The sequence below is a fragment of the Fundulus heteroclitus genome, chromosome 2, assembly GCF_011125445.2.
Source record: "Fundulus heteroclitus isolate FHET01 chromosome 2, MU-UCD_Fhet_4.1, whole genome shotgun sequence".
NCBI classification, from domain to species: domain Eukaryota; kingdom Metazoa; phylum Chordata; class Actinopteri; order Cyprinodontiformes; family Fundulidae; genus Fundulus; species Fundulus heteroclitus.
This window is the reverse complement of record NC_046362.1, coordinates 1,426,360-1,454,071: the sequence shown is the minus strand read 5'-3', so window position 1 is coordinate 1,454,071 and position 27,712 is coordinate 1,426,360. Positions and strand designations below refer to the sequence as shown.

The following is a 27,712-nucleotide window of genomic DNA, read 5'->3' as shown; positions in this document are numbered from 1 at the left end:
GCAGAGCCAGCAGCTTTGGCAACGCTACAGTCACTAGATCAGAATCGGTCATTTTAGTCAGCCATCATGCAGGATCGTTGAAATTAAGTTGGTGATCGGTGTCTGATCCATTCTGCTCTCCGACCAGACAGTTGGCCCCTCCATCTGCACTGTGACTGGTATCTGTGGTGAGCAAGGAGCAACTTTGGGTCTACCACTAGGGGGGATTTAAGCTCTGAATCATTTACGTTTCTAAAAGGATTTAGACAAGTTTGACGTTCCTGTAATGAAGCCTAGGCGCAAATTCAAGCTGGAAGACTTCCGCCTACCTGTTACAGCGTCATCTTAATTTCCGGACCTCGACCCGCTTTCTCCAATCTTCAATCAAGCTTCCGTTTAAAAGGCTCCACACCCACGCCGCCTGACGCTTTCCAGCCGTGCTCGACCCACCTCCTCCCCTTCTCCACCAGCATCCCAAGACGTCATCTTTTCCAACCTCCACCACCAGTGTCGGGCCCCGGGGGAGCATCCCTATTCAGCTTTGATGGGCTCATCTGAATTCATCGGAATTCACTCCTCAAATCTTCAGCCGGGGCCCGAGCGCCAAAGAACTGTTATTCATTTTGTCAAATAAATTTGTTAATCGTTTCTCTTTCTCCGTCTGAGTCTCTCCAGATTGAATTAGAAATACATTTTAAACTTTTTACTGTGATTTATTTAACTTTCCTGTTTTCTTTGTCTTATTATTACTTATGTCATCTTTTCTCTAATGCACAAGTATTTTACATGTGTATGCTATATTTTATGACATACCAAAACTACTAAGTTTTCCAGCAGCTAGCTTGATTTGCCATATATTGAATCATGGAGAATGAGCTGAGTGACACTGGTCACGCCACGATTCAGTCTTTTCAGGTGGAGGATTTTTCACCCCGTCTGCTCTTATACCCACAGCAGCAGAGCTACTGTCGTCAGTTCCTCCAAATGATATCACAAAAGCTTTTGAACCAATAGCAATACTAATTAGAAATTCACGGCAAGATCACCATTTACGCCCAGGAGGGCGCCACACTGACAATTTAACATACAAAAGCAGGATTTCAACAAATATGCACTAATTTGTCAAACTAATGACAAGGATATATAGACAAAACTAAAAGACAACCACATTAGCAGTTTATTGGCAAAAAACATTGATTTGGGTGAGTTACCCCTTAAATGTTAAATAAAAAAATATTTCTGCCTACAATTTAATGATCTTGAGTCTTAAAATGTTTTTCTTCATTTATTGATATAAAAATGAAACTGATTTAAAATTACTTCTTATTTTAAATGTCAATATATGCCTCACTATGTTGTCCTCTGTTCTTTGTTTCATGGTCTCCCCCGCCTTCCATGCCCATCTGTCGTGCACGTTATTGTTTGAATCCCAGATTGACATACAATGGGTAAGTCACTCCATCCCCTTATGGTCTATTCTTTTCTATACACCTGTCCCACATGGGCTTCCTGTCATAAAATGTGGTCTTGTGGTTATCTCACATTAGCTAAAGATTCTACATCACTACCTGAAAGTCTTTTTTCCAAAAATCTCTTTTCAAATTGATGTGTTTGCATGTATATTAAGGCTAGGTCACTGGCCTTGATGGACTTACTGTTCTCCTTGTTGCATTACTGTGCCCACTGACATTGGGTACGATGAAAACTATTAAAACTAACAAGATAAAAATGTTTAGTCAAGGTATTTATAACCTGAACACTCTTTACTGTACAGAACCACCAGGCCATTTACTTTCTAATTTTCTGTCTCGATATTGTAGAAGCTTGTCTTCTTGTCAGAGGTATATATCTTAGTTCTATGTCACTCATCTAAAGCACAACATAGAGAATAATTCACCCATCATTCCACTCAACAGCTTGAAGACAAGAAATACATTTAGTTTTTGTTTTTGTGAAAAGATCTAGGGAATTTTAGATGTGATTCAGTCCCAACCCTACAAGGGACGAAGTCTGTTTTTTTTAAATCCTGGAATGAGCTCCCAACTTATGTTACGTGTAAAAATAAATCTGCAGACACAAGTGAACAATATATTCAATTTTTTGTTACTTATTGTAAGCTTTATGAAGTAAATTCAACTTCAGACACAAAAAGGGATGAATGTATAAACAATATGCCAAAGGTGTACAGCACCTTGTTCTAGTTCAGCTAGGTGTGTGTGTGTGTGTGTGTGTGTGTGTGTGTGTGTGTGTGTGTGTGTGTGTGTGTGTGTGTGTGTGTGTGTGTGTGTGTGTGTGTGTGTGTGTGTGTGTGTGTGTGTGTGTGTGTGGCAGTTTTTTTTACTGAACTGAACATTGCTCAGGAATGACAAAAATCAAACTGAAAATTGAGAGAGAACAGTGAGCTCAATACAGTTAAAACTTTACAGTTAAATGAGTACACAGCACTGTGCTAAAATCAGACACAAATAATATATGAAAGTTTTGAAGTTTAAAAGATGTGAAGGATGTGACATTCAGTATAGATATTATGCAGAAGCTCAGGTGGACACCAATGAACAACAATAGAAGTATTTTGGTCTACCTCATATTCTGTCGAATATTAAAATCACTGAAGGCTTAAAGTATCATAAATGAAGACTGGTTGTAGTGTTTAGTGGGTTTAGTTCTGGTTCTAGCTTGGGGTAAGGCTCGCCCACTGAACAAAAGACTCTGATCAGCTTCACAGTAGATGTTGCAACAAAGCCCTGACATCTTTCTATTACTGGGTAGATCTCTGCTCTCCATTCTCACAGTTTAGCCTCTGGCCACAAGGTCGCAATAAAGCAGTTTTTTTTTTTTTTATCTCTGGAAGGCTTTCAGCACAGCATATTTCCAAGGCAGAGTTTGGACCACACGACCAGATCGGGCATAAGGCTGGTAATTGTTATGTCTGATGGAACTATAAGTAGTTATGCCACAATCCCAACAATCCACCAATTCCTAGCTGTTTCCATCTCTCCTAACCTTGTCCTGGATGGGTACCTGGATGGCCTTGCTGTCGCTCAGACACACTCTGTCAACTTAAGTTAGGTTGTCTATGTGACAAGGTATTGATGGTGCTTCTCTTACTTTCCAAAGTTGAATCATAATGTTTCCAGGTGTGTTGACCATGAGAGACTTACCTTGCAGACAGTGTGAATGTAATGGCGTGTAGCTACCTTTGAATGGAAGCGGACATAACAGATCAGCTTTTGGCTGAGATAATTTTTAGGGTAGGAAGTATATTATAGGTTGCTTGATAAGGAACCTTATCCATCGAACTGTTAAAGGTCTCAGCCCACCTTTCCGCTTCATGTTGTCGGGCTTCTGCTTCCACCATTTTTCTCTTGCTGTCAAAGATGCCCTCCTCCAACAGAGACATTTTTGGCCAAACCCAAAGCAACTTCTTGACACAATGTCACCATGGTAGAGTGCAAGCCGTCCCTGCTGGAACACATTCATAAGACTCCATTTTCACCTCATCAACAAAGATGGTGGAGTGGGTTTGATCACAGTGTCTTTTGAGTCGGCCAACGTGATTTTATACCCCACTTTGTTACTTTTAAACTCCTCATTGTGGCTGGAAAAAGGTCTGATGATGTTGTCCTTGACTGTACAAAGCTGTGTTGCTTAGATGCTGATGGATACCCAACCACTTCCTCACAGATGAGCTAACATTATTCAAATATAAACTGCTCCATTAGCTTGCGGTTGCAAATAGAATTCAAATCATTCAAATCAAATTTGCAATCATTTAAGAACCGCAATGTGACTTAGTGCAAAGAAACTTGACTGATATCTGTAAAAAAAAAAAAACACAAAAAACACAGTTTTGTCTAAATTGCCTTGGCTCATATTTTACATATATACTTGTATATTGTATAGTGTTTTTTCACTTTTATCATTCACCTTATTCATAATGACATGGTAACTGTCATCAGCACAAACAGAATGTTCCCTGCATTACGTAATATCTGGTTGTGGTGTGTCAGTGAGATTACCTGCCCAGGAAAAGGTTCAACCTGTAAAATTTTCAACAGAAGTGCAAAATTAGAAAAATGCAATAAAACCCTAAATTAATATCATATCATGGACTCAACTCTGCTGTTTAACTTAGCACCATTCAAGTGGGAATAAGTTTTTTTTTTTCCATGGCATGAGACATAACCTAGAAACATTGTTTCAACATAGAAATTATTGACCAAACCCAGTTTTTCTTATATTTTGTGTCAACTTTGTTGATTTAACTTACGTGTGGCTATAGAAAGGATTTATTTATAAATAGAATATCCGCATGTTCTCTTGACTCAGGTTTTAGAAGACATTTTGGTTTAAGCTGAATCCAAACTGTAGGTGTGTTTAGCTTCCTGCCAAATTCAGACCCAACAGATGTTGTGGCGTTAAAGTTGCAGCAATAGCTCAACAATAGTGCTAAATGTTCATCTCTGGTTTACCCTTAAATATAGCCAAGCTTTAACAAGTTCTTCGCCTCCCTACCTTTTCTAGTTGCTGGAAAGGGAAAGAGAATGCAGCTGTCAAGACCAGGAGAAAAAGACAGATAGAAAAACTGCCATTTTGCAGACTCGTGCATGAGCGGGGGGCCTAGGGAGCTAAATTTGGCTGTGACCTCCCCAGATCTGCAGTTTGTCATCGATCTATGTGCTTTGTTGATTGAATTTTTTAATTTGGGGGCTCTTTAGACGGCCAGTGAAAGGGCATTGTTGGCAAGAGGCGCACTCCCCCTGCTGCCGCCGCCATTCAGCACTCAGCCTTTTTTTCTCTTCTTCCTTCAAGGGAAAAGGTGCCATGAATATTTTTTCAGGGGGGCTGGGGATCGAGGCAAACAAGACATGAAATGGCGGATTAATTGAATCTTGTGTGAGCCTTTGGTCCTCACAGCTAGACCGGTGCTTTAAAAGAATACAAGGCTGCTTTAATTGTGCAGAGACACAGAAAAAGTATCCTTCAGATTCCTTCGCTTTTCCTGTGTGGATGGGAATTTGGTTTAGCAGCAAAAGGCATCCTATTATCTGCTTAACTCAGCAGTGTTGCACTGTTAGGAAGGTTTTTAACGCCTCGCCTAATATTCTCTCTCTCTCTCTCTCTCTCTCTCTCTCTCTCTCTCTCTCTCTGTCTTTCTGTCTGTCTGTGTGCAGCATCAGACTAGGAGTAATGCTATAAATGCTTTTTTGTTTTTTTTCTGTCTCCACCACAAATCTGCTGGATCTTCACCCTTCACCACCAACATATCGACACCACAGCAACAGTACCACTCCAAAATCGATGTTCTGATTGATGACACGTTTAAAGAAATGGTCTTGTCCCTTATCTCAAAGGTACTTTGTAATCCTTGATCCTGTGTTGCAATTTGCATTTCAGTCTTTTTAAACATGCTGTATGCTATTTTCCTTCTCTTTTTCTTTTACCTGAATAAAAAATAAATGTATTTATTTCAATGTATTTTATTTAGAATTTACTCAGTTATTATTTGTCTACTTTTGGTGTTGCGATAGTAGTAAGTTTATTTATTTTAAAGGAATAGTTTCCCCAAAAAGAAAATCCTGACGTTCTTGATTTATTCTTTTTTGTTCTCAATTCTCTTTCTATGATTAACAAAACATTTTTGAATTAAAAATTTTCTGAGTAAAATTTTAAAGCACTGGACTGAATATAATTATATTGATAAAAATGAAAATAAAAATCATATACTGAAGCAAGAAATTTCAATATAGAAATTTGATAAATAACATATTATGCACACTCTGTAATGTTGCCTTTGTCCTCTGTCTTCAGTGTGCTGCTGTTTTAGAAGGTGTCCTCTCCAAGCTCTCGAGATATGATGAAGGCACATTCTTCTCCTCCATCCTCTCTTTCACAGTGAGTAGCAGGCTTCTTGTGTCCTCAAACATGAAGTCTCATGTTTTTATATTGTCTTATGGGCAGCTATTTACCCATTGGAAACCAGATCTTCACAGCTCAGCTTCAGTATGATGATTCTTCTCCTTCCTCTCCTCCTTGCCCTGCTGCTTCCCTTGACCCCTCTCCCAACCTCTAAAAGGTGAAAGCAGCGGCCAAATATGTGGAGGTCCCTGTGAGTCTGCTGATCTGCCTGTTGTTTATTCACCCTGTCTGTCATGTAATTGTGCTTCCATCTGCATTCTTATGGACAAAATGTTTGGTGTGAACAAACAAGCTGATTTTCTTTTGGAGCCCGGTTGTTGAATACAGTGCTTTGTGGAGGTCTTGATCTAACTCTATCATCACTTCTTTGTATCTTGTATTGTATTATATCTTGATCGTTAGAGTGTAGAGTTATTTTCTTCTTGACCTTTTCAGCAGACTGGTTGCCGTTTCATACATTTTCAGCTCCAGTTTTGTGTAAACTGCATTTACTGGCTAAAATCAAATTAGCAGGATGGACATTTGTCCTAGAATTTTTACTTTTTCATTTACCAGGAGTGGTTGGAATGATTGCTAAACACCTCAAATAGGTATAATTTGTTTTAAGCAATATAACTCATTCATATCACTTTAATGCTGTTTCTGATTGTTCTGATGTTTCTGATATGCAGGAACAAAAATTAGCTTGTTATTTTTTCCTAACACAACACAGATAACCATAAAAGCGTGGAACTCGGTATCTTGCCCAAAGATCACTGGCATCTGGTTAGGATTGAGATTAATGCTGGCCTTCATTCAAGGTCAAACAAATAGACATGTTCAGTCTTCAGACAGTTCTGTTAGCATGGACAGCACCAGTTTAAATAAAGCTTAGTTTCCATGTGTCACTGAAGTCTAGACTTGGGTCTGAAGCTGGTGTCATACAGGACAGGTGTGGTATCGACAGAGAACTAGTAGGATTTCCTAACTGTTGTATGACCAGAATGTGAATACTAAAGAAAGTTAAAAACAATGCATATCTTCAGTCTATTTATTTAAAACTGAAAGCTTGTATGCAACAATTCATAAGGAATGCAAACTGACAATTTAGTATTTATTACTGCTGCAATCACAACTGTTATGCAAGGCAGTAGGGTTGTTAATATAATCAATATTTCAATATAATCAATGCAAAAAAATCTAACTGTGCAAAGATACTCATTTGCGTCAAAATCAATATAAACGAACCCATTCACATCTGACTAAATTGTTGCACTTCCTGGACTGCAACGCTGCAAAAACAGAGACACTCAGCCCCTCCCCTACGGCAGCCATACCTGACCAAAACACTATTCTGCTGCTGGAAGTTTAACCTCTGCTGACATGGCGAGTACAGCAAGAAAAAAAATTGTTTCTTAAGCAGACATAGAAAACACAGTAACGTTGTTCAGAAGAGCATTTCCTGTAAGGCAGGCGAACAGGAAGTAAATGTAATATTGAAGATGCCACATGCTAGCTACTCAGATGCAATAAGCAAATGCTAAGACATTGATGCTTGATAGCCACTTAAAAATGTCAGTATAGCTCCTGCATCTGCAACAGTGAAGTAGGAAACCTCCTGGATTGGTGGACTGTTGAGCACTGTCTGTAGACCAAAACAAGATGTGAGAAAACCCAAAATTCTCTCAACCTCCACTCCAGCTGGAGTGGAGGTTGGAGTGGAGGTAGAGCCAGTTCTCTTTACTATATACAGTATATACTATATATATATATAGTTAAGAGAACTGGCCCAAGCACTGAACTATATGCTTTTGATTGGAAAAAAATGATGAGATGGTACAACACTAATTTACACTGTTATGGTAATGATACTGAGCTATATTTATCCATAAATCCTGATGAATTCAGTCAATTACTATATATATATATATATATATATATATATATATATATATATATATATTAGTGGCAGTGTCCTAAAGACTTGCCACTAAAAAGTGATGTACAGTACTAAAACTGTACAGCACTTTGAATCGTCTTGTTACTTAAAAGTGCTTTATAAATAAACTTGTCTTAATGATCTAGAAGAAATTAAACCTACTTTTATGATTGGGAACTTGGGTAAATTGAACTGAAATGTTAATAAAATGGTTAGAGAGGACAGGGCTGTTAGGAAAAACTGTTATTCCTATACAATCAATGCCATATGTTGGCACAAGGTTTAAAGTATGAAGCCAAAAATGTTTAGGTTTGTATACATTTTTGAGCAAAACCAAGTGAATCTAAGATGGCAATAAAGGCTACATTTAAGCCAAGGTCTTTGAACTCCAGCCCTCAAGGTCCAGTGTCCTACAACTTTTGTGTCTCCGCTCTCAGCTTCAACACAACTGACTCATAATCAGGTCTATAGCAGAACTCTGGAGAACTTGACTTTGTACAGAGGAGGCAATAAAGCCATTTGATTCAGATGTGTTGGACCAGAAACACACAAAAATTCCAGGACAACACTATAATATGAGTCTGCAGTTAAACAAAATTTGTGAAGCTCAGTGTCTAGCAGCTTTAAAAAGGATTTCAAACCTAGCACCTATTAAAGATTTCATACAGTTTGTGGACACATTTAATGTTGCAGAGTTTATGTTTATAAGTTGGAAGCAGCTAACACAATAATGGAACTTCTTTTATAATAATATAGTTGTAGAAAAAACATTATTATTAAATAAAAGAGAATAGGGTCTTTACTGTCATTAATCATATTTGGCTGCAATGTATTTCTGTACAAAAAAACATTAAACACAAATTGTATGTGCATGGTAAAACTGAAGAAACAAGCTGTAAAAATAAGTTTTAAAAATGAACAATAATATTTTCTTGCTGCAACAGTCATAATAAAAATTACATTTCGTCAATATTAGTCAGTATATTTCAAACATATTAGATGTGGGAAAGTGGAGCACCAAAAGACTAAATCATAGCTGAAGAGCAGGAGAACAACCTGACCTGACATTCTTAATCCCTTGCAACCCCCCACCCACCTTCCTCATAATGCTCTCTGGTTCCCATCTAGACTTCCTTCCCAACTGTCTCCTCCCATGAAATTATGGTGTAACACCTACCTTGGCCTGTTGGCCTTTTGTATGGAGGAAACCTGAAGCAGGTAAGCCTCTTTAGGGATAAAGAACAAGAGGTGAAGCCTCTGAGACCCCTCGCTGTGCTGCACCACCGCCTTTGTCACCAGATGAACAAGCTGTCAGCATATTACTTTTTATTTAACCTGAGAGTACATTATAATACATTACTTCTCATTATGTTTTTGAAATTTAAATCTCCCATAATTTTATTCTAATCTCATTAGCATTTTAACACCAGCTCTATATATTATTTTAGCCCAGAAACACTTTAAATCTGATGTTACCATATTTTATGGTAATAAAAGCAAAGTTCTTTACTATATATATATATATATATATATATATATATATATATATATATATATATATATATATATATATATATATATATATATATATATAAATTTGTTTGTTTGTCTGTTTGTTTGTCGCCTCACTTTAAGTGTAAAGACAGGATGATCCTAAACTGAATACTGAAGCTGCAGAAAAGATCTAATCTGGTCTTAAGATACCAAAACCTAGAACCTATATGTATATAAAGCAGAATAATTAAGTTCATGTTTGAACAGAGTTGTGACTTTTGTAAACTGATTCTAATTAAAGTTGACATGACATATCCCAAAGATATTTGTAAAACTAGGACTACTATCAGTATTTTTGAAATTTTGTTTAGCCCAAATCTTGATCTAACCAATCTGTTGTTAGTTTAGGTTTAGATTATCAAGGGGTCAGCAGTTTAGGCAGAACATTGTTTTTACTACAGCTGATGACGGATGGCTGCTCGAATGGATGGATGGATACGTGGATACTTTAATGATACTTTGAGGACCTACCCTCTGGAAAATTTAGGTTCCAAGTCAGTACAGCACCATATTACATAAAAAAGCACACATATGCTGTGCATATACATAGTTCAATTCCTCCTCTTCTTCCTGAGTGATGAGTTGAACAGTTTGATTGCATGGTGAGAAGGGGATTTTTAAAGTCATATTCAGATCTTGGGGGAAATAACCTGTTGCTGAACAGGCTTTTTTAGTTGTACATTACATTATCCAGAGTCCAAAGTTTCATGCCTGCCACAGAGCCTACTTTCTGACTCAACCTGTCCCAGCTGGTCCAGTAAAACAGGACACTGGCAACCAAAGACTGGTAAAACAGCCATTGTTTCTTTAAAATGTTCTAGTATCTTAGCCTCCCGAAGTCGTTGACCAGCTCTTTCAGTGTTTTTAAGCATTTAGCAATAGATTGTGTGGAACAAGACAAAGAAGTTCCTCACCATAGTCCTATACTCATCATTTTGCTTGTCCAAACTTCAGGTATATAGCCCAGATTCTAATAAAGCAAGGATCTAGCCATTCATAAAATGGCCGTAGCTGAAGCTTCAATCAGATGAAAACTTCAATGTTGTTTTTTTCTTCTAAGACAGTTGTGAAGTGATGTTAGGATGGGCTTTAAGAAGTTTGCCAGGGGATTGTGGACAAACAATCTTTCCACTGGGCAATCCTGTTACTGCTATTAGTTGAACAGAAGGTCAGTGAAATCATTAAGAACAATGGTTATTTTTAAATGTTTATTTTATATTGAAAATGGTCAACATATTGTTAGACCATGAATTGAATTATCCCATTTTAAATCCTGTCAGGGAGTAACATCTCCTTCAGCATGTTAATGGTGACTTTTGGAGGACTTTTGAGGAGGTACAGGTAAACTCAGCCTTATAAGCAGTACCTTTGCTTAGTGATCAACAAGATCAACAGTAACAATCAAAACTGGTTGCTCACATGCATAAGAGGTTAGGTGGATGGGTCCTCTTATGCATGTGAGCAACCAGTTTTGATTGTCACTGTTAATCTTGCTGATCCACTATGCAAAGTCTGCTTATAAGGCTGAGTTTACCTGTAACTCCTCAGACTGAAGAAGTCTCTTGGAGAAGGGACGGAATGTTTTAACAAAGAACCCGTTCAGAGTACCTACTCAACTTTTTTTTTGAGTACATTCAGCTTCCTGTTATCCGCTGATACCTGTCTTTCCATTGTAGCAGCCCAAATGAACAGTGAACATCCCTCCACATAAAATTGTTTCCTTTTTTTTGAAGCTTCCTATCACTTTGTTGCTTCTTATAACTTCACACTCGCCAAACAACTGAGTGTTCATCCCACAGTAACAACTTGAACACTACTTACTATTGTCAGCGCAACTTATTGAAGTGTTCACTGATCGTAAAAAGATTGTGCGTGCGTGCGTGCGTGCGTGCGTGCGTGCGTGCGTGCGTGTGTACAGAAAGAAAGATAGTCTCTATTGTTTATTCTAATCTCTGATCAGGTCTCTCTTGTAAAATAGATTTAATTTTAATTAAGACTGGCACCTGGATAAATAAAAGCTACAGTGATAAAATGAGCTATGGCAGATATAGTTTAAAACTAAGGAAACTTCAGAATAGATTTTGGAACTTCAACTTGTTGAGCTACTTACCTGTGTTCCATAGATCTGCATTCACATCCTGTTGAAAAACGTTTACTCCTCCAGGTGTCACATTTTAATTCACATTGTGCATGTCAGTAAATGATTTGTCAGTTTTAGGTTACATCTTTATTCATCTATCCACAGTGAGTGTTACTTCTATGTATTGTAGAACAAGAAAAGCTGTTTTAAATTACAAAGCTACCAACCTGCAGTGACCTGTAAAAATGAACACATCATCCACCTGGCAGAAATTGAATAAGGCTGAGGAGGTAACTGTGCATGTGGTGCTATGCAATTACCAGATATTTTCACTGCTCTCCTCTCCTACAAACTAGTCATTATCAAAAGGCTCTTCCTCCTCCTGCCACTTCACTGCTTTATCCCCCGTGTCTTTATTGAACAGGAATGTTTGTGCATGGAGTTTCTTTGTATGTCAAATGTTGATGAGTGCCTGGGTATACATTATCTGGACACAGAGGGGATTACTGGTGTTTAGCTTCAGTTGAAGAACACGCGAAGCAGACAAAACAAACTGAGAGAGCAGAGCAGGACAAAAGGTCTGACTTACTTGGATAATATGCACACTAAAAGGATGTCTTAATTATTTAATTTATACTTAGAATAGTTGCCAATTTATTTCATTCAAGCATTTCATTGACTGATGAACTCTAATCTGAGATTAGAGATCCGCCATTAAAAGTGTCTGCGTGGGAAGACATGAGCATCCATGAATGCAAACTCTCACTAATTTATGGTTACATCAAAAGTCATCATAGGGCACATTATATATATATATATAAACAGACAATCCGTCATGGATTGTCCATCACAAACACCATGTTAAAGCATCAAGGTGTCCATATGTGCTCTTGGCACCAGGACACCCTAGGCCGTAGTTCAATGATCGACTTTGTTGTCGTTTCATGTGACTTGCGGCCAAATGTCTTGGACACTCAGGTGAAGAGAGGGGCGGAGCTCTCCACTGACCACTACCTGGTGGTATGTTGGCTCCGATGGTGGGGGAGGAAGCTGGTTAGACCTGGGAGTCCCAAACGTATTGTGAGGGTCTGATGGGAATGTCTGGCAGAGTCGCCCGTGAGACGGCACTTTAACTCCCATTGACTCTGAGTGGACGATGTTCCGCGCCTCTATTGTTGAGGCGGCTAGACAGAGCTGTGGCCGCAAGGCTGTCGGTGCATGTCGCGGCGGAAACCCTCGAACACGCTGGTGGACACCAGCGGTGAGGGAAGCCGTCAAGCTGAAGAAGGAGTCCTATCCGGCTTTACTGGCCTGTGGGACTCCGGAAGCAGCTGATGTGTACCGGCAGTCAAAGCGGCAGGCGGCACGGCTGGTCGCCGAGGCAAAAACTCGGGCATGGGAAGAGTTCGGAGAGGCCATGGAGAAAGACTTCCGTACGGCTTCGAAGCGATTCTGGTCCACTATCGGGCATCTCCGGAGGGGGAAGCAGTGCAGTACCAACAGTGTTTATAGTGGGGGTGGTGTGCTGCTGACCACGACTCGGAACGTCCTGCGTCGGTGGGCGGAATACTTTGAAAGACCTCCTTAATCCCACCAACACGTCTTCCATTGCGGAAGCAGAGCCTGAGGACTTTGGGTCGGGTTCTCCCATCTCTGGTGCTGAGGTTGCCGAGGTTGTTAAAAAGCTCCTTGGTGGCAAGGCCCCGGGGTGGATGAGATTCGCCCTGAGTACCTTAAGGCTCTGGATGTTGTGAGGCTGTGTTGGTTAACGCCGCTCTGCAGCATTGCGTGGACATCGGGGCAGTTCCCCTTGATTGGCAGACTGGGGTGGTGGTCCCCCTGTTTAAAAAGGGGGACCGGAAGGTGTGTTCCAATTACAGAGGAATAACAAACTTAAGCCTCCCTGGTAAGGTCTATTCAGGGGTTCTGGAAAGGAGGGTCCGTCGGATAGTTGAATCTCGGATTCAGGAAGAGCAGTGTGGTTTTCGTTCTGGCCTTGAAACACTGGATCAGCTCAACACCCTCAGCAGGATCTTGGAGGGGGCATGGGAGTTTGCCCAACCAGTCTACATGTGCTTTGTGGATCTGGAGAAGGCATTCATTCGACCATGTCCCTCGAGGGATCCTTTGGGGGGTACTCCGGGAGTAGGGAGTACCAGGCTCTTTAATAAGGGCTGTCAGGTAGAGACCTGTATGATCGTGTCAGAGTCTGGTCCGCATTGCCGGCGGTAAGTTGGACTTGTTTCCGGTGAGAGTTGGACTCCACAAGGTTGCCCTTAGCCACCGATTCTGTTCATAACTTTTATAGACAGAATTTCTAGGTGCAGCCAAGGTGTTGAGGGGATCCGTTTTGGTACCCTTAAGATTGCGTCTCTGCTATTCGCGGATGACGTGGTCCTATTGGCTTCATCAGGGCGTGATACACAGCTCTCAGTAGAGCGGTTCGCAGCCGAGTGCGAAGCGGCCGGGATGAGAATTAGTGCCTCCAAATCTGAGACCATGGTGTTGAACCGGAAAAGGGTATAGTGCCCCCTCCGGGTTGGGGAGGATGTGCTGCCCCTAGTGGAGGAGTTTAAGTATCTGTTGTTCACGAATGAGGGGAAGATGGAGCAGGAGATCGACAGGCGGATTGGTGCGGTGTCTGCTGTGAAGCGGGCGCTGTACCGTTCCGTTGTGGTGAAGAGAGAGCTGAGCCAAAAGGCGAAGCTCTCAATTTACCGGTCGATCTACGTTCCTACCCTCATCTATGGTCACGAGCTTTGGGTCGTGACCGAAAGAACGAGATCCCGGATACAAGCAGCCAAAATTAGTTTTCTATGTAGTGTGTTTGGGCTCTCCCTTAGAGATAGGGTGAGGAGCTCAGTCATCCGGGGAGGACTCAGAGTACAGCCGCTGCTCCTCCACGTTGAGAGGAGCCAGTTGAGGTGGCTTGGGCATCTGGTCAGGATGCCTCCTGGACGCCTCCCTGGTGAGGTGTTCTTTGCATGTCCCACCAGGAGGAGACCCAGGGGAAGATCCAGGACATGCTGGAGGGACTATGTCTCCCGGCTGGCCTGGGAACACCTTGGGATTCCTCCTGAGGAGCTGACCCAAGTGGCTGTGGAGAGGGACGTCTGGGCCTCCCTACTGAAGCTGCTACCCCCGCGACCCGACCCCGGATAAGCGGAAGACGATGGATGGATGGATGGATGGATGGATGGATGGATGGATACATGTGTATATGTGTATGTATATCCATCCACCCGTTTTCTATCCCTTGTGGGGGTCGCGAGGGTATATATATATATATATATATATATATATATATATATATATATATATATATATATATATATATATATATATATACACACTCACCGGCCACTTTATTAGGTACCCCATGCTAGTAACGGGTTGGACCCCCTTTTGCCTTCAGAACTGCCTCAATTCTTCGTGGCATAGATTCAACAAGGTGCTGGAAGCATTCCTCAGGGAGTTTGGTCCATATTGACATGATGGCATCACACAGTTGCCGCAGATTTGTCGGCTGCACATCCATGATGCGAATCTCCCGTTCCACCACATCCCAAAGATGCTGTATTGGATTGAGATCTGGTGACTGTGGAGGCCATTTGAGTACAGCGAACTCATTGTCATGTTCAAGAAACCAGTCTGAGATGATTCCAGCTTTATGACAAGGCGCATTATCCTGCTGAAAGTAGCCATCAGAAGTTGGGTACATTGTGGTCATAAAGGGATGGACATGGTCAGCAACAATACTCAGGTAGGCTGTGGCGTTGCAACGATGCTCAATTGGTACCAAGGGGCCCAAAGAGTGCCAAGAAAATATTCCCCACACCATGACACCACCACCACTAGCCTGAACCGTTGATACAAGGCAGGATGGATCCATGCTTTCATGTTGTAGACGCCAAATTCTGACCCTACCATCCGACTGTCGCAGCAGAAATCGAGACTCATCAGACCAGGCAACGTTTTTCCAATCTTCTATTGTCCAATTTCGATGAGCTTGTGCAAATTGTAGCCTCAGTTTCCTGTTCTTAGCTGAAAGGAGTGGCACCCGATGTGGTCTTCTGCTGCTGTAGCCCATCTGCCTCAAAGTTCGACGTACTGTGCGTTCAGAGATGCTCTTCTGCCCACCTTGGTAGTAACGGGTTGTTATTTGAGTCACTGTTGCCCTTCTATCAGCTCGAAGCAGTCTGGCCATTCTCCTCTGACCTCTGGCATCAACAAGGCATTTCCGCCCACAGAACTGCCGCTCACTGGATGTTTTTTCTTTTTCGGACCATTCTCTGTAAACCCTAGAGATGGTTGTGCGTGAAAATCCCAGTAGATTAGCAGTTTCTGAAATACTCAGACCAGCCCTTCTGGCACCAACAATCATGCCACGTTCAAAGTCACTCAAATCACCTTTCTTTCCCATACTGATGCTCGGTTTGAACTGCAGGAGATTCTCTTGACCATGTCTACATGCGTAAATGCACTGAGTTGCCGCCATGTGATTGGCTGCTTAGAAATTAAGTGTTAACGAGCAGTTGGACAGGTGTACCTAATAAAGTGGCCGGTGAGTGTATATATATATATATATATATATATATATATATATATATATATATATATATATATATATATATATATATATATATGTATGCCTTCCTTATGTAGGTCCAGGAAAGAAAGATGGGGAGTGCCATCTTTGTATATACAAAGATGGCACTTAAATTTGGCTCAAAAACGTGACGTCCCAGCTATTACGGGACAGTTGGCAACCCTAATCCACAGAGCCAGGTAAAAGGCATCACAGCTAATGGTAGCAGTGCAGCTAAGCATAAAGTGACCAGTTTTCTCGAATGAAAAACAGGGACATCTCCTGGCTATTTTATCAACAAGGGGTGTGTGTGTGTGTGTGGGGGGGTGTTAAGCCTTTTAATAATTGTCAAACGGACATGAAAAAGGTTTGGAGTAAATACAAAGTTAAGAGGAACGTTAAGTAAATCACAGTAAAAAGATAACATTGCATTTCTAATACCGGAACTTTGACTTAGCTTGAATCCTTTAGCAAAAGGAAATTATTCAATAAATAAATACATTTGAAGAGCACTTAACCCCCCTAATGGTATACCAAAAGTTGATTCTTGTCCATCACAGATAACAATCACAGTGTGGATGGAGGGGCTGACTGCCCGGTCAGAGAACAGAATGAATCAGAGACTTCGCCCTCTTAATTTCAGCGATTCCACTATCATAAAATATGACAGTGTCTATCTGGCTTTAGTCATCTGACTGATCATTGCTGTGTAAATAAGTTACAAGTTTTTACATGTTGGGTAAGAAACATCCAAGATGTTATGGTTCAAGGTTACCAGTAGTGTAATTTGTCTGGTTCTGTACTTTTACTACTTTCAGTTTACTGATGTGATGCTATTTTTGTTTTATTATCCATCTCTGGATTACTATGTTAAGCTTAAAAGCTGTTTTCTTTGACTATTTTCCATATGTTGTTTTGCATAAATGAAGGATAATGTCATGTCTTGGTTTACCCAGCATTTAAACACATAGCTTTAGCATTAAAACCATCTGCATTGACAGAGACATTGTGCATCACCATATGACTTGAAAGATGCTGTTGGTGGCCATGTTTTGGGTTTAAAGACAGGCTGACCATCAACCAACACACAGCCTCACCATCTGCATGAAGCTGTGTTGGCAGTTTTCTCTGTTTTCTGTGTATTGCTGCATGTTCAAAAAAAGCAACCCAGATTTTATAATAAAACCTACTCAGAATGAGTCTGCAAGTCATTATGCATTAATGTTATAGCGTAATTCTGATCATTCTAATCATACATATCAGCCCTGGTTACATTTCCAACACTGCACAAGTAATTGACATGAATTTTTGTTAAGTGGGACTTTTATTTAAATATTAGTTTTCAAGTCCTATTTTTTTCTGCTCTCCAGAAACCAGGAATGGATCTGGCAGACACCTACATCATCTTTGTTCGGCAGAACCAGGACATCCTTCGAGACCATATCAACGACGAGGTCTGCATTGAGAAGGTGTTTGATGTGAGTTCTCACCATGACAGAAAAAAAATTCTTGAGTTATTTAATTTACTATAGTTTTGATAATAAATATAGTATATAAACATCAACTATTACTTGAGTACAAGGATTTTGCTTTAAAAAAATATGTTAAATGATTGTTCTTTGTCACAAACTCCAGTTACACCCTGCTGTCCCTATATTTATTTACCAAATTCCTTTTGAGTTTGAATTAAAGACATGAAAACTTAGAGCTGGGATTTTGTCTTCATCAACAACTATGCTAGCTTCTATTAGGGCAGAACTTTTTTGTTCAGTTTGAAACCTGAGCCAAAATGTTGTGCCTGACATCCCTAAACCAAAGAAGAAGACTTAAAAACAAAATGTTTGACTGTCAAAGATGGAAGCAGGATACACTATATTGCCAAAAGTATCCACTCACCTGCCTTGAATCACATATCAACTTAAATGACATCCCTTTCTTAATTCCGTCCATCCGTCTTCTTTCGCTTATCCGGGGTCGGGTCGCGGGGGTAGCAGCTTCAGTAGGGAGGCCCAGACTTCCCTCTCCCCGGCCACTTGGGCCAGCTCCTCAGGAGGAATCCCAAGGTGTTCCCAGGCCAGCCGGGAGACATAGTCCCTCCAGCATGTCCTGGATCTTCCCCTGGGTCTCCTCCTGGTGGGACATGCAAAGAACACCTCACCAGGGAGGCGTCCAGGAGGCATCCTGACCAGATGCCCAAGCCACCTCAAATGGCTCCTCTCAACGTGGAGGAGCAGCGGCTGTACTCTGAGTCCTCCCCGGATGACTGAGCTCCTCACCCTATCTCTAAGGGAGAGCTCAGACACACTACAGAGAAAACTCATTTCAGCCGCTTGTATCCAGGATCTCGTTCTTTTGGTCACGACCCAAAGCTTGTGACCATAGATGAGGGTAGGAACGTAGATCGACCGGTAAATCGAGAGCTTCGCCTTTTGGCTCAGCTCTCTCTTCACCACAACGGATCGGTACAGCGCCCGCTTCACAGCAGACGCTGCCCCAATCTGCCTGTCGATCTCCCGCTCCATCTTCCCCTCATTCGTGAACAAGACCCCAAGATACTTGCACTCCTCCACTAGGGGCAGCACATCCTCCCCAACCCGGAGAAGGCACTCTACCCTTTTCCGGTTCAAGACCATGGTCTCGGATTTGGAGGCACTGATTTTCATCCCGGCCGCTTCGCACTCGTCTGCAAACCGCTCCAGTGAGAGCTGTAGATCACGCCCTGATGAAGCCATTAGGACCACGTCATCCGCAAATAGCAGAGACGCAATCCTAAGGCCACCAAAACGGATCCCCTCAACACCTTGGCTGCGCCTAGAAATTCTGTCCATAAAAGTTATGAACAGAATCGGTGACAAAGGGCAACCTTGGCAGAGTCCAACTCTCACCGGAAACGAGTCCGACTTACTGCCAGCAATGCGGACCAGACTCTGACACTGGTCGTACAGAGACCTGACAGCCCTTATTAAAGGGTCCGGTACTCCCTACTCCCGGAGTACCCCCCACAGGATCCCTCGAGGGACATGGTCGAATGAATGCCTTCTCCAGATCCATAAAGCACATGTAGACTGGTTGGGCAAACTCCCATGCCCCCTCCAAGATCCCGCTGAGGGTGTTGAGCTGATCCAGTGTTTCAAGGCCAGAACGAAAACCACACTGCTCTTCCTGAATCCGAGATTCGACTGTCCGACGGACCCTCCTTTCCAGAACCCCTGAATAGACCTTACCAGGGAGGCTTAAGAGTGTGATTCCTCTGTAGTTGGAACACACCCTCCGGTCCCCCTTTTTAAATAGGGGAACCACCACCCCAGTCTGCCAATCCATGGGAACTGCCCCCGATGTCCATGCAATGCTGCAGAGTCGCGTTAACCAACACAGCCCCACAACATCCAATTCAATTCAATTCAATTCAATTTTATTTATATAGCGCCAAATCATGAAACATGTCATCTCAAGGCACTTTACAAAGTCAAGTTCAATCATATTATACAGATTGGGTCAGATTATACAGATTGGTCAAAAATGTCCTATATAAGGAAACCAGTTGATTGCATCAAAGTCCCGACAAGCAGCAGTCACTCCTGGGGAACCGTAGAGCCACAGGGAGAGTCGTCTGCATTGTACATGGCTTTGCTGCAATCCCTCATACTGAGCAAGCATGAAGCGACAGTGGGAAGAAAAACCACCCATTAACGGGAAGGAAAAACCTCCGGCAGAACCGGGCTCAGTATGAACGGTCATCTGCCTCGACCGACTGGGGTTACAGAAGACAGGACAGAGACACAACAAGACAGACAAACAAGCACAGAAGCACACATTGATCTAGTAATCTGTTCTACATTAGATGGTAGTAGCGGGTGAGCCGTCTTCTCTGGATGATGTCACAGTTAACAGAACGCCAGACCAGGTGTACCTACTATGAAGAAAAAGAGAGAGAGCAAAAAGTTAAAAGCTGAAATGACGACAGTCATTTCAATGTAATACAATGCAAAACTGGAGAACAGTAGACTGAAGAACAGTAGAAATCAGTAGAGTGAGAAAATTAGACCCTGATGTCCTCCAGCAGCCTAGGCCTATCACAGCACAACTATAGAGATAGCTCAGGGTATGAGCCACTCTAACTATAAGCTTTGTCAAAAAGGAAAGTTTTAACATTAGTCTTAAAAATAGATAGGGTGTCTGCCTCACGGACCAAAACTGGGAGTTGGTTCCACAGGAGAGGAGCCTGATAGCTAAAGGATCTGCCTCCCATTCTACTTTTAGAGACTCTAGGAACCAGCAGCAGACCTGCAGTCTGAGAGCGAAGTGCTCTGTTAGGAACATACGGGGTAATCAGAGCTCTGATATATGGTGGAGCTTGATTATTAAGGGCTTTATACGTTAGAAGGAGAATTTTAAATTCTATTCTTGATTTAACAGGAAGCCAATGAAGGGAAGCTAAAATTGGAGAAATATGATCCCTCTTGTTGATTTTCATCAGAACTCTTGCCGCAGCATTTTGAATCAGCTGAAGACTTCGAACTGCATTTTGTGGACTTCCTGATAGTAAAGAATTACAATAGTCCAGCCTTGAAGTAACAAATGCATGGACTAGTTTTTCAGCATCACTCCTGGACAGAATGTTTCTAATTTTGGCGATATTCCGGAGGTGAAAAAAGGAAACTCTGGAAACCTGTTTAATATGGGATTTAAATGACATGTCTTGGTCGAAAACAACACCAAGATTTTTAACTTTATTACCAGAGGCCAAGTTAATGCCATCCAGATTAAGGGATTGATTAAGAACTTTATTTTTTGAAGACTCTGGCCCAAAGATTACAACTTCTGTCTTGTCAGAATTTAAATGCAGGAAATTTAAAGTCATCCAGCTTTTGATGTCATCAAGACATGACTGCAGTCGAAGTAACTGATTGGATTCATCAGGATTTATGGATAAATATAGCTGAGTGTCATCAGCATAACAGTGGAAATTAATCCCATGCTGTCTGATAATTTTGCCAATCGGAAGCATATATATAGTAAATAGAATTGGTCCAAGGACTGAACCCTGTGGTACTCCACAAGTGACCCTAGAGTTTGAGGAAGATTTATTATTAACATGAACAAACTGGAATCTGTCCGACAGACAAGATTTAAACCAGCCTAATGCTTTTCCCTTAATCCCTACAGTATGCTCAAGTCTTTGTAGGAGAATATTGTGATCAACTGTATCAAATGCAGCACTGAGATCTAACAGGACAAGTATAGACACAAGTCCATTATCTGAGGCCATGAGAATATCATTAGTGACCTTCACCAGAGCTGTTTCAGTGCTATGATGAGCTCTGAAGCCTGACTGAAACTCCTCAAGTAGGTCATTACTTTGTAAATGTTCACATAGTTGATTAGCAACTACTTTATCAAGAATTTTAGATAAGAAAAGAAGATTAGATATAGGTCTGTAATTTACTAACTCATCTTGATCAAGAGATGGTTTCTTAAGTAAAGGTTTAATAACAGCTACTTTAAAAGCCTGTGGTACATATCCATTTACCAAGGATACATTAATCATGTCTAAAATAGGACCACTGATCAGAGGGAATACCTCCTTAAACAACTTGGTTGGGATTGGGTCTAACATACAGGTAGAAGGTTTAGATGAAGCTAAAATTTTAGATAGCTCAGAAAGCTCTACTGCTTTTAAACAGTTCAGACACTGCGCAGGTTCTAAGGATTCCTCCAATGCTGCCTCACTTACTGAGGATGAGGTAATCATGTTTGGGAGGATGCCAATTATTTTATTTTTAATGGAATCAATTTTATTTATGAAGAATCCCATAAAATCATTACTGCTAAGAGCTAAGGGAATGGATGGATCAACAGAGCTGTGGCTCTGAGTAAGTTTGGCAACTGTACTGAAGAGAAATCTAGGATTATTCTTATTCTCCTCAATTAATGATGAAAAATATGCTGCTCTAGCTCTGCGAAGGGTCTTGTTATACAACAATAGACTGTTCTTCCAGATTAGGTAGGATTCCTCTTGGTGTGTAGAGCGCCATTTTCTCTCCAATTTCCTAACATTGTGCTTCAAGGAACGCAGCTCTGAATTAAACCAAGGAGCCAGCTTCCTGTGAATAATCACCTTCTTTTTCAAGGGAGCTACATTGTCTAATGCAGAACGCAATGACGAAGTCATACCGTTTACAAAGACATCTATTTGTGAATTGGAAGAAACAACATTGCTGCTATCTGCAGGGCATTTCTGCAATACGGAGGATATTAAAAAGGGGACAGACTCTTTAAGTTTTGATACAGCATTATCCGATAAAGATCTACTATAATGGAACCCTCTTTTGGGGGTGGAGAACTCAGTTAGATTAAACTCAAATGTTATTAAAAAATGATCAGATAGGACAGGGTTGTGAGGAAATACTGTTAATTCTTCACAATCAATGCCATATGTCAGAACAAGGTCTAAAGTATGGAGCCGAGAGTGCGTCGGTTCATGCACATTTTGAGCAAAACCAATTGAATCTAGGATAGTTTTAAAGGCTACACTAAGGTTATCACATTCTGTGTCAACATGGATGTTAAAATCACCCACTATAATAGCCTTATCAGTATTTAACACCAAATCAGATAAGAAATCTGACAACTCATCCAAAAACTGAGTGTAAGGGCCTGGTGGACGATACAAAACAACAAACAGAAGAGGTTTTATTGCTTTGCAGCTTGGATGAGGGAAACTGAGGGTTAAATGTTCAAAAGAACTGTAGTTATTAATTGGCCTGGGACTAATTAATAAATCAGACTGAAAGATAGTTGCCACTCCTCCTCCTCTTCCCACAGATCTGGGAATGTGGAAATTTGAATAATTGGAGGGAGTTGACTCATTTATACTAACGTAGTCCTCTTGTAGCCAGGTTTCTGTGAGACAAAACAAATCAATCTGTTTATCAGAAATCAATTCATTAACTAACAAAGTCTTTGGAGGGAGAGACCTTATATTTAATAGACCACATTTAATTGTTTTATTTTTAGGTTCAAGGTGAACCGTATTGATTTTTATTAGGTTTTTATGATTTGTTCCTTTTAGATAAGTTTTTGATCTGTTAAGTTTTGGCCGTGGGAAAGACACCGTCTCAATAGGATAATGGATGGGTAACAGTACAGAAGCTGCAGAGAGGTGTGTTAAACTACGGCTCTGCTTCCTGGTCTGGACCCTGGATTGTCAGCATTTAGGAGGACTAATAAATCCGGCCAGATTTCTAGAAAGAAGAGCTGCACCATCCAAAGTAGGATGGATGCCGTCTCTCCGGATCAGACCAGGTTTTCCCCAGAAAGTTCTCCAGTTATCAATGTAGCCCACGTCGTTTTCAGGACACCACCTAGACAACCAGCGGTTGAATGATGACATGCGGCTAAACATGTCATCACTGGTCAAATCAGGCAGGGGACCAGAGAAAATTACGGAGTCCGACATTGCTTTAGCAAACTCACACACCGAAGCAACACCAACTTTAGTGACCTCCGATCGGCGTGATCGGGTGTCATTACCGCCAGCGTGAATAAAAATCTTACTGTATTTACGCTTATCCTTAGCCAGCAGTTTTAGGTAAGATTCTATGTCGCCCGTTCTGGCCCCTGGCAGGCATTTAACTATGGTCCCTGGTGTCTCTAGTGCCACGTTTCTGACTATTGAGCTCCCAATAACCAGGATCGGCTTCTCAGCGGGTGTGTCGCTGAGTGGGGAAAATTTATTTGAAACGCAGACGGGTCGGTGGTGAACTGGGGGCTGAAATCTAGAGCTATGCTTCCTACGAACTGTCACCCAGCCGGCCTGCTTACCCGGCTGCTCGGGTGCTTCTGGAGGACCACTAAGTGAACTAACGCTAGGTCTATGTGGCTCCGCGCTAGCAGAGGGGCGGCTATCAGCTGGTCTTTCCATAGCACGGAGCCGGGACTCTAATTCTGACACCCTCGCCTCCAAAGCTACAAAAACACTACATTTATTACAAGTACCATTATCACTAAAGGAGGCAGAGGAATAGCTAAACATCTGACACAGAGAGCAGGAGATAAGGGGAGACTTAGTCAGAGACGGAGAAGCTGAAGTAATAGTAGGAGAGGAAGCCATTGTGGAGCTAAGGCTAGGCTAGGCTAAAGCTAGGCTAGCGCCCTTCTACCACGCCAAGAGAGCAAACCGTGAAACACGAGGAGTTCCCAAGCGTGATGTGCAGCAACAGAAAATGTTTTAAAAGTGCTTATGTGTTAGAAACAGATGTTACAGCAAAGAGATTAAAGATAAAAGCGAGAGAATCTGGAGCAACAAACCGTTGCTCACGCAGTGAAAACAGGAAGTGATACAATACGCCTTACCGCAAACAGGAAGTGACGTCAGTCAGAGCCGTCAGTCAGAGAGACATCCAGAGCCTTAAGGTACTCAGGGCGAATCTCATCCACCCCCGGGGCCTTGCCACCTCAGTGGCAAGGCCCACCTTGCCACCTCAGTGCCGAGGTTTTAACAACCTCGGCAACCTCAGCACCAGAGATGGGAGAACCCGACCCAGAGTCCTCAGGCTCTGCTTCCGCAATGGAAGACGTGTTGGTGGGATTAAGGAGGTCTTCGAAGTATTCCGCCCACCGAAACACGACATCCCGAGTCGAAGTCAGCAGCACACCACCCCCACTGTAAACAGTGTTGGTACTGCACTGCTTCCCCCTCCTGAGACGCCGGATAGTGGACCAGAATCGCTTCGAAGCCGTACGGAAGTCTTTCTCCATGGCCTCTCCGAACTCTTCCCACACCCGAGTTTTTGCCTCGGCGACCAGCCGAGCCGCCTGCCGCTTCGACTGCCAGTACACATCAGCTGCTTCCGGAGTCCCACAGGCCAAAAAAGCCCGTTAGGACTCTTTCTTCAGCTTGACGGCTTCCCTCACAGCTGGTGTCCACCAGCGGGTTCGAGGGTTGCCGCGCGACATGCACCGACAACCTTGCGGCCACAGCTCCGACTAGCCGCCTCAACAATAGAAGCGCGGAACATGGTTCATTCATGGTCCTTTCTTAATTCATAGGGTTCAATATGATGTTGGCCTATCCTTTGCAGCTTTAACCGCTTCAGCTTCTCTGGGAAGGCTGTCCTCAGGGTTCTGAAGGGTATTTTTAACCTTCTTTGTGAGGTCAGACACCGATGTTGGATGAGAAGGCCTGGCTTTTAGTCTCTGCTCTAACTCATCCCAAAGGTGTTCTATTGAGTTGAGGTCAGGAGTCTGTGCAGGCTAGTGAAGGTCATCCACAGCAAACTCTCTTATCCATATACATGTACACAAAGCAAAGACCTTTAAGGTCCTTGCTTTATGCTATGGTGCAGTCTTGTTGGAAGAGGAAGGGGCCATCTCCAAACTGTTCACTCAAAGTTGGGAGCATAAAGTTGTCCAAATTCTCTTGGTGTACTAAAGACTTCTGATTTCTTTCCACTGGAGTTAAGGAGCCAAGTCCAGCTCCTGAAAATCAGTCCCACACCAGAATCCTCCCCCCCTTCACCACCATCACCACCACCACACTTGGCACTTGGAACAATACAGTAAGACAAGTAGCCTACCGTTCTCCTGGCAACCACCAAACCCAGACTCATCAATCAGATTGCCAGATGGAGAAGCATGATTTGTCACTCGAGAGAACATGGCTCTGGAGTTTAGTGGTGCCGTGCTTTACACTACTAAACTGCACCATTGCACTTGGTTATGTATGGCTTGGCTGCAGCTGCTTGGCCATGTAAACCCATCCCATTAAGCTCTCTATGCACTGTTCTTGAGCTAATCTGAATGTCTCATGTAGTTTGGAGGTCTATAGCGATTGACTCTGCAGAAACTTGCCGATCTCTGCGCTCTAAGTACCTCAGCATTTGCTGCTCCCGCTCTGGGAGTTGCATGGTATATAATTTGGTAGTTGGGTTTCTGTTGTTCCTATTTACTTCCACTTTGTTATAATACCACTGACAGGTGGCTGTGGAAAATTTAGGAACCAGAAATTTCATGACGTTACCTGCAAGATGAATTCTCGCGGTATTTGTGCATGCACTGGACTTTATTTAATTGTATCATATGAAAAGAGACTCAATACAGATACTTGACTTATTTCTTCTTAATATCTTTGCTTAAAGACACTTGTATCTTGTGCTGTGTGTTGTTTTGGTTAATCACAAACAATCACAGTAACATGATTATAATGGACCAAAATGTGAGAATTTTCTGTGGGTTTAAATATTTTGCAAGATATCATTTGTGTTTGAGCAATATGTTCAAAAACTATCACAGATCTCTCGGAATTTAAGCAGATTGACTCTGCAGAAACTTGCCGATCTCTGCGCTCTAAGTACCTCAGCATTTGCTGCTCCCGCTCTGGGAGTTGCATGGTATATAATTTGGTAGTTGGGTTTCTGTTGTTCCTATTTACTTCCACTTTGTTATAATACCACTGACAGGTGGCTGTGGAAAATTTAGGAACCAGAAATTTCATGACGTTACCTGCAAGATGAATTCTCGCGGTATTTGTGCATTCACAAACACACGAGAATCTATCATGTACCACTCCGGCTTAAACCGTTTGTGTCCAAACCAAAAACTGTTTGGGCCAATGAGGTTGCAGTATTGAGGTTTAAGTGGTTCATACCAGTATGACAAAAGCAAGAGCGGCTGAGCCCACAGCAGAAGCAACATAAACATGGCAGCGCAGGAGGATGCACACGTAGCTGCTGCTATTACATCTGTTTTGTCAAAATCCACAATTTCTTCTTTGATAGAACAGCAAGAATTCCGTTGAGTAGCTTAACTTGCCATAGTTTCTCATGACATCTGCTGTTTAGGTTTTAATTTAATACCGTGATTGGTTAAAACCAACCATTAGTAGGTAGGAACTAGGTGTCGCTTCGCCCAATTAGCTCAGAGAATTCTGCTGAAATTCCCTCCTTTCCCAAAACAAATTCAAATGGAGCAGTCCAAGATTGATAAAGTGCACAAATAGCGTGCCACACATTATCAATCCGGCTGGTCAGGTTCATTGCATAGGTGACATTGTATCACAGAATCCTGATGGAGTTCACTGAGCTCCTGAGGGTGACCCATTTAAACACAAATGTTTGTAGAAACTGCCTGCATACCTGGTGCTTGATTTGTATACACCTATGGACAGGGAAGTGATTGAAACAACTAATTTCCATTATTTGGATGGGTGAGTGAATACGATTGGTTCATCCAATCCATGGGAATAAAGCCATTTAGGTCTTCTAATATGTAATATGCATTGATCTAAACAACTCCTTAGTATCTCTAGCTGGATGTTTTGGGTAATCCTGCTGGAAAGGGAACCTCAACTAACGTCTCTAACTGGTTCTATTTCACAATGGTCCCCTTCCACATGTTTATTCCAACCCCTATTATCTTTTGTCGAAGACAAAAAAAATTCCACCCTTCCCGTGGTCAGATTCTCCAACTTGAGCTGTGGATCTCTGCAGTTCCTCCAGAGTTACTATGAGCCTCTTGGCTGTAGCTATCATCAACGCCCTCCTTGCCCAGTCTGTCACTCTAGATAGACGTCCACATCTTGGTAGGTCTGCAGTGGGTCCACCATCTCTCCGTGCCCAGATGATGGATTGATCAGAATTCTGAGAGATGTTCAGAGCTTGGGTTCAAAACATCT

At 42.0% G+C, this 27,712-nt stretch overlaps 1 protein-coding gene across 5 annotated transcripts in view; it reads left to right on the top strand.

Annotated features, from left to right (window-relative positions):
• cadps2 (Ca++-dependent secretion activator 2) overlaps positions 1–27,712 on the top strand; it is a 216,673-nt gene that overhangs the window by 173,420 nt on the left and 15,541 nt on the right. For all 5 annotated transcript variants that reach the window (XM_036145524.1, XM_036145517.1, XM_036145521.1 and 2 more), the window contains 5 exons: positions 1,413–1,427; positions 5,259–5,333; positions 5,791–5,874; positions 6,056–6,088; positions 17,409–17,516. In XM_036145524.1, coding sequence (XP_036001417.1) covers positions 1,413–1,427; positions 5,259–5,333; positions 5,791–5,874; positions 6,056–6,088; positions 17,409–17,516 — 315 coding nt within the window. The remainder of the gene's footprint in view (positions 1–1,412; positions 1,428–5,258; positions 5,334–5,790; positions 5,875–6,055; positions 6,089–17,408; positions 17,517–27,712) is intronic.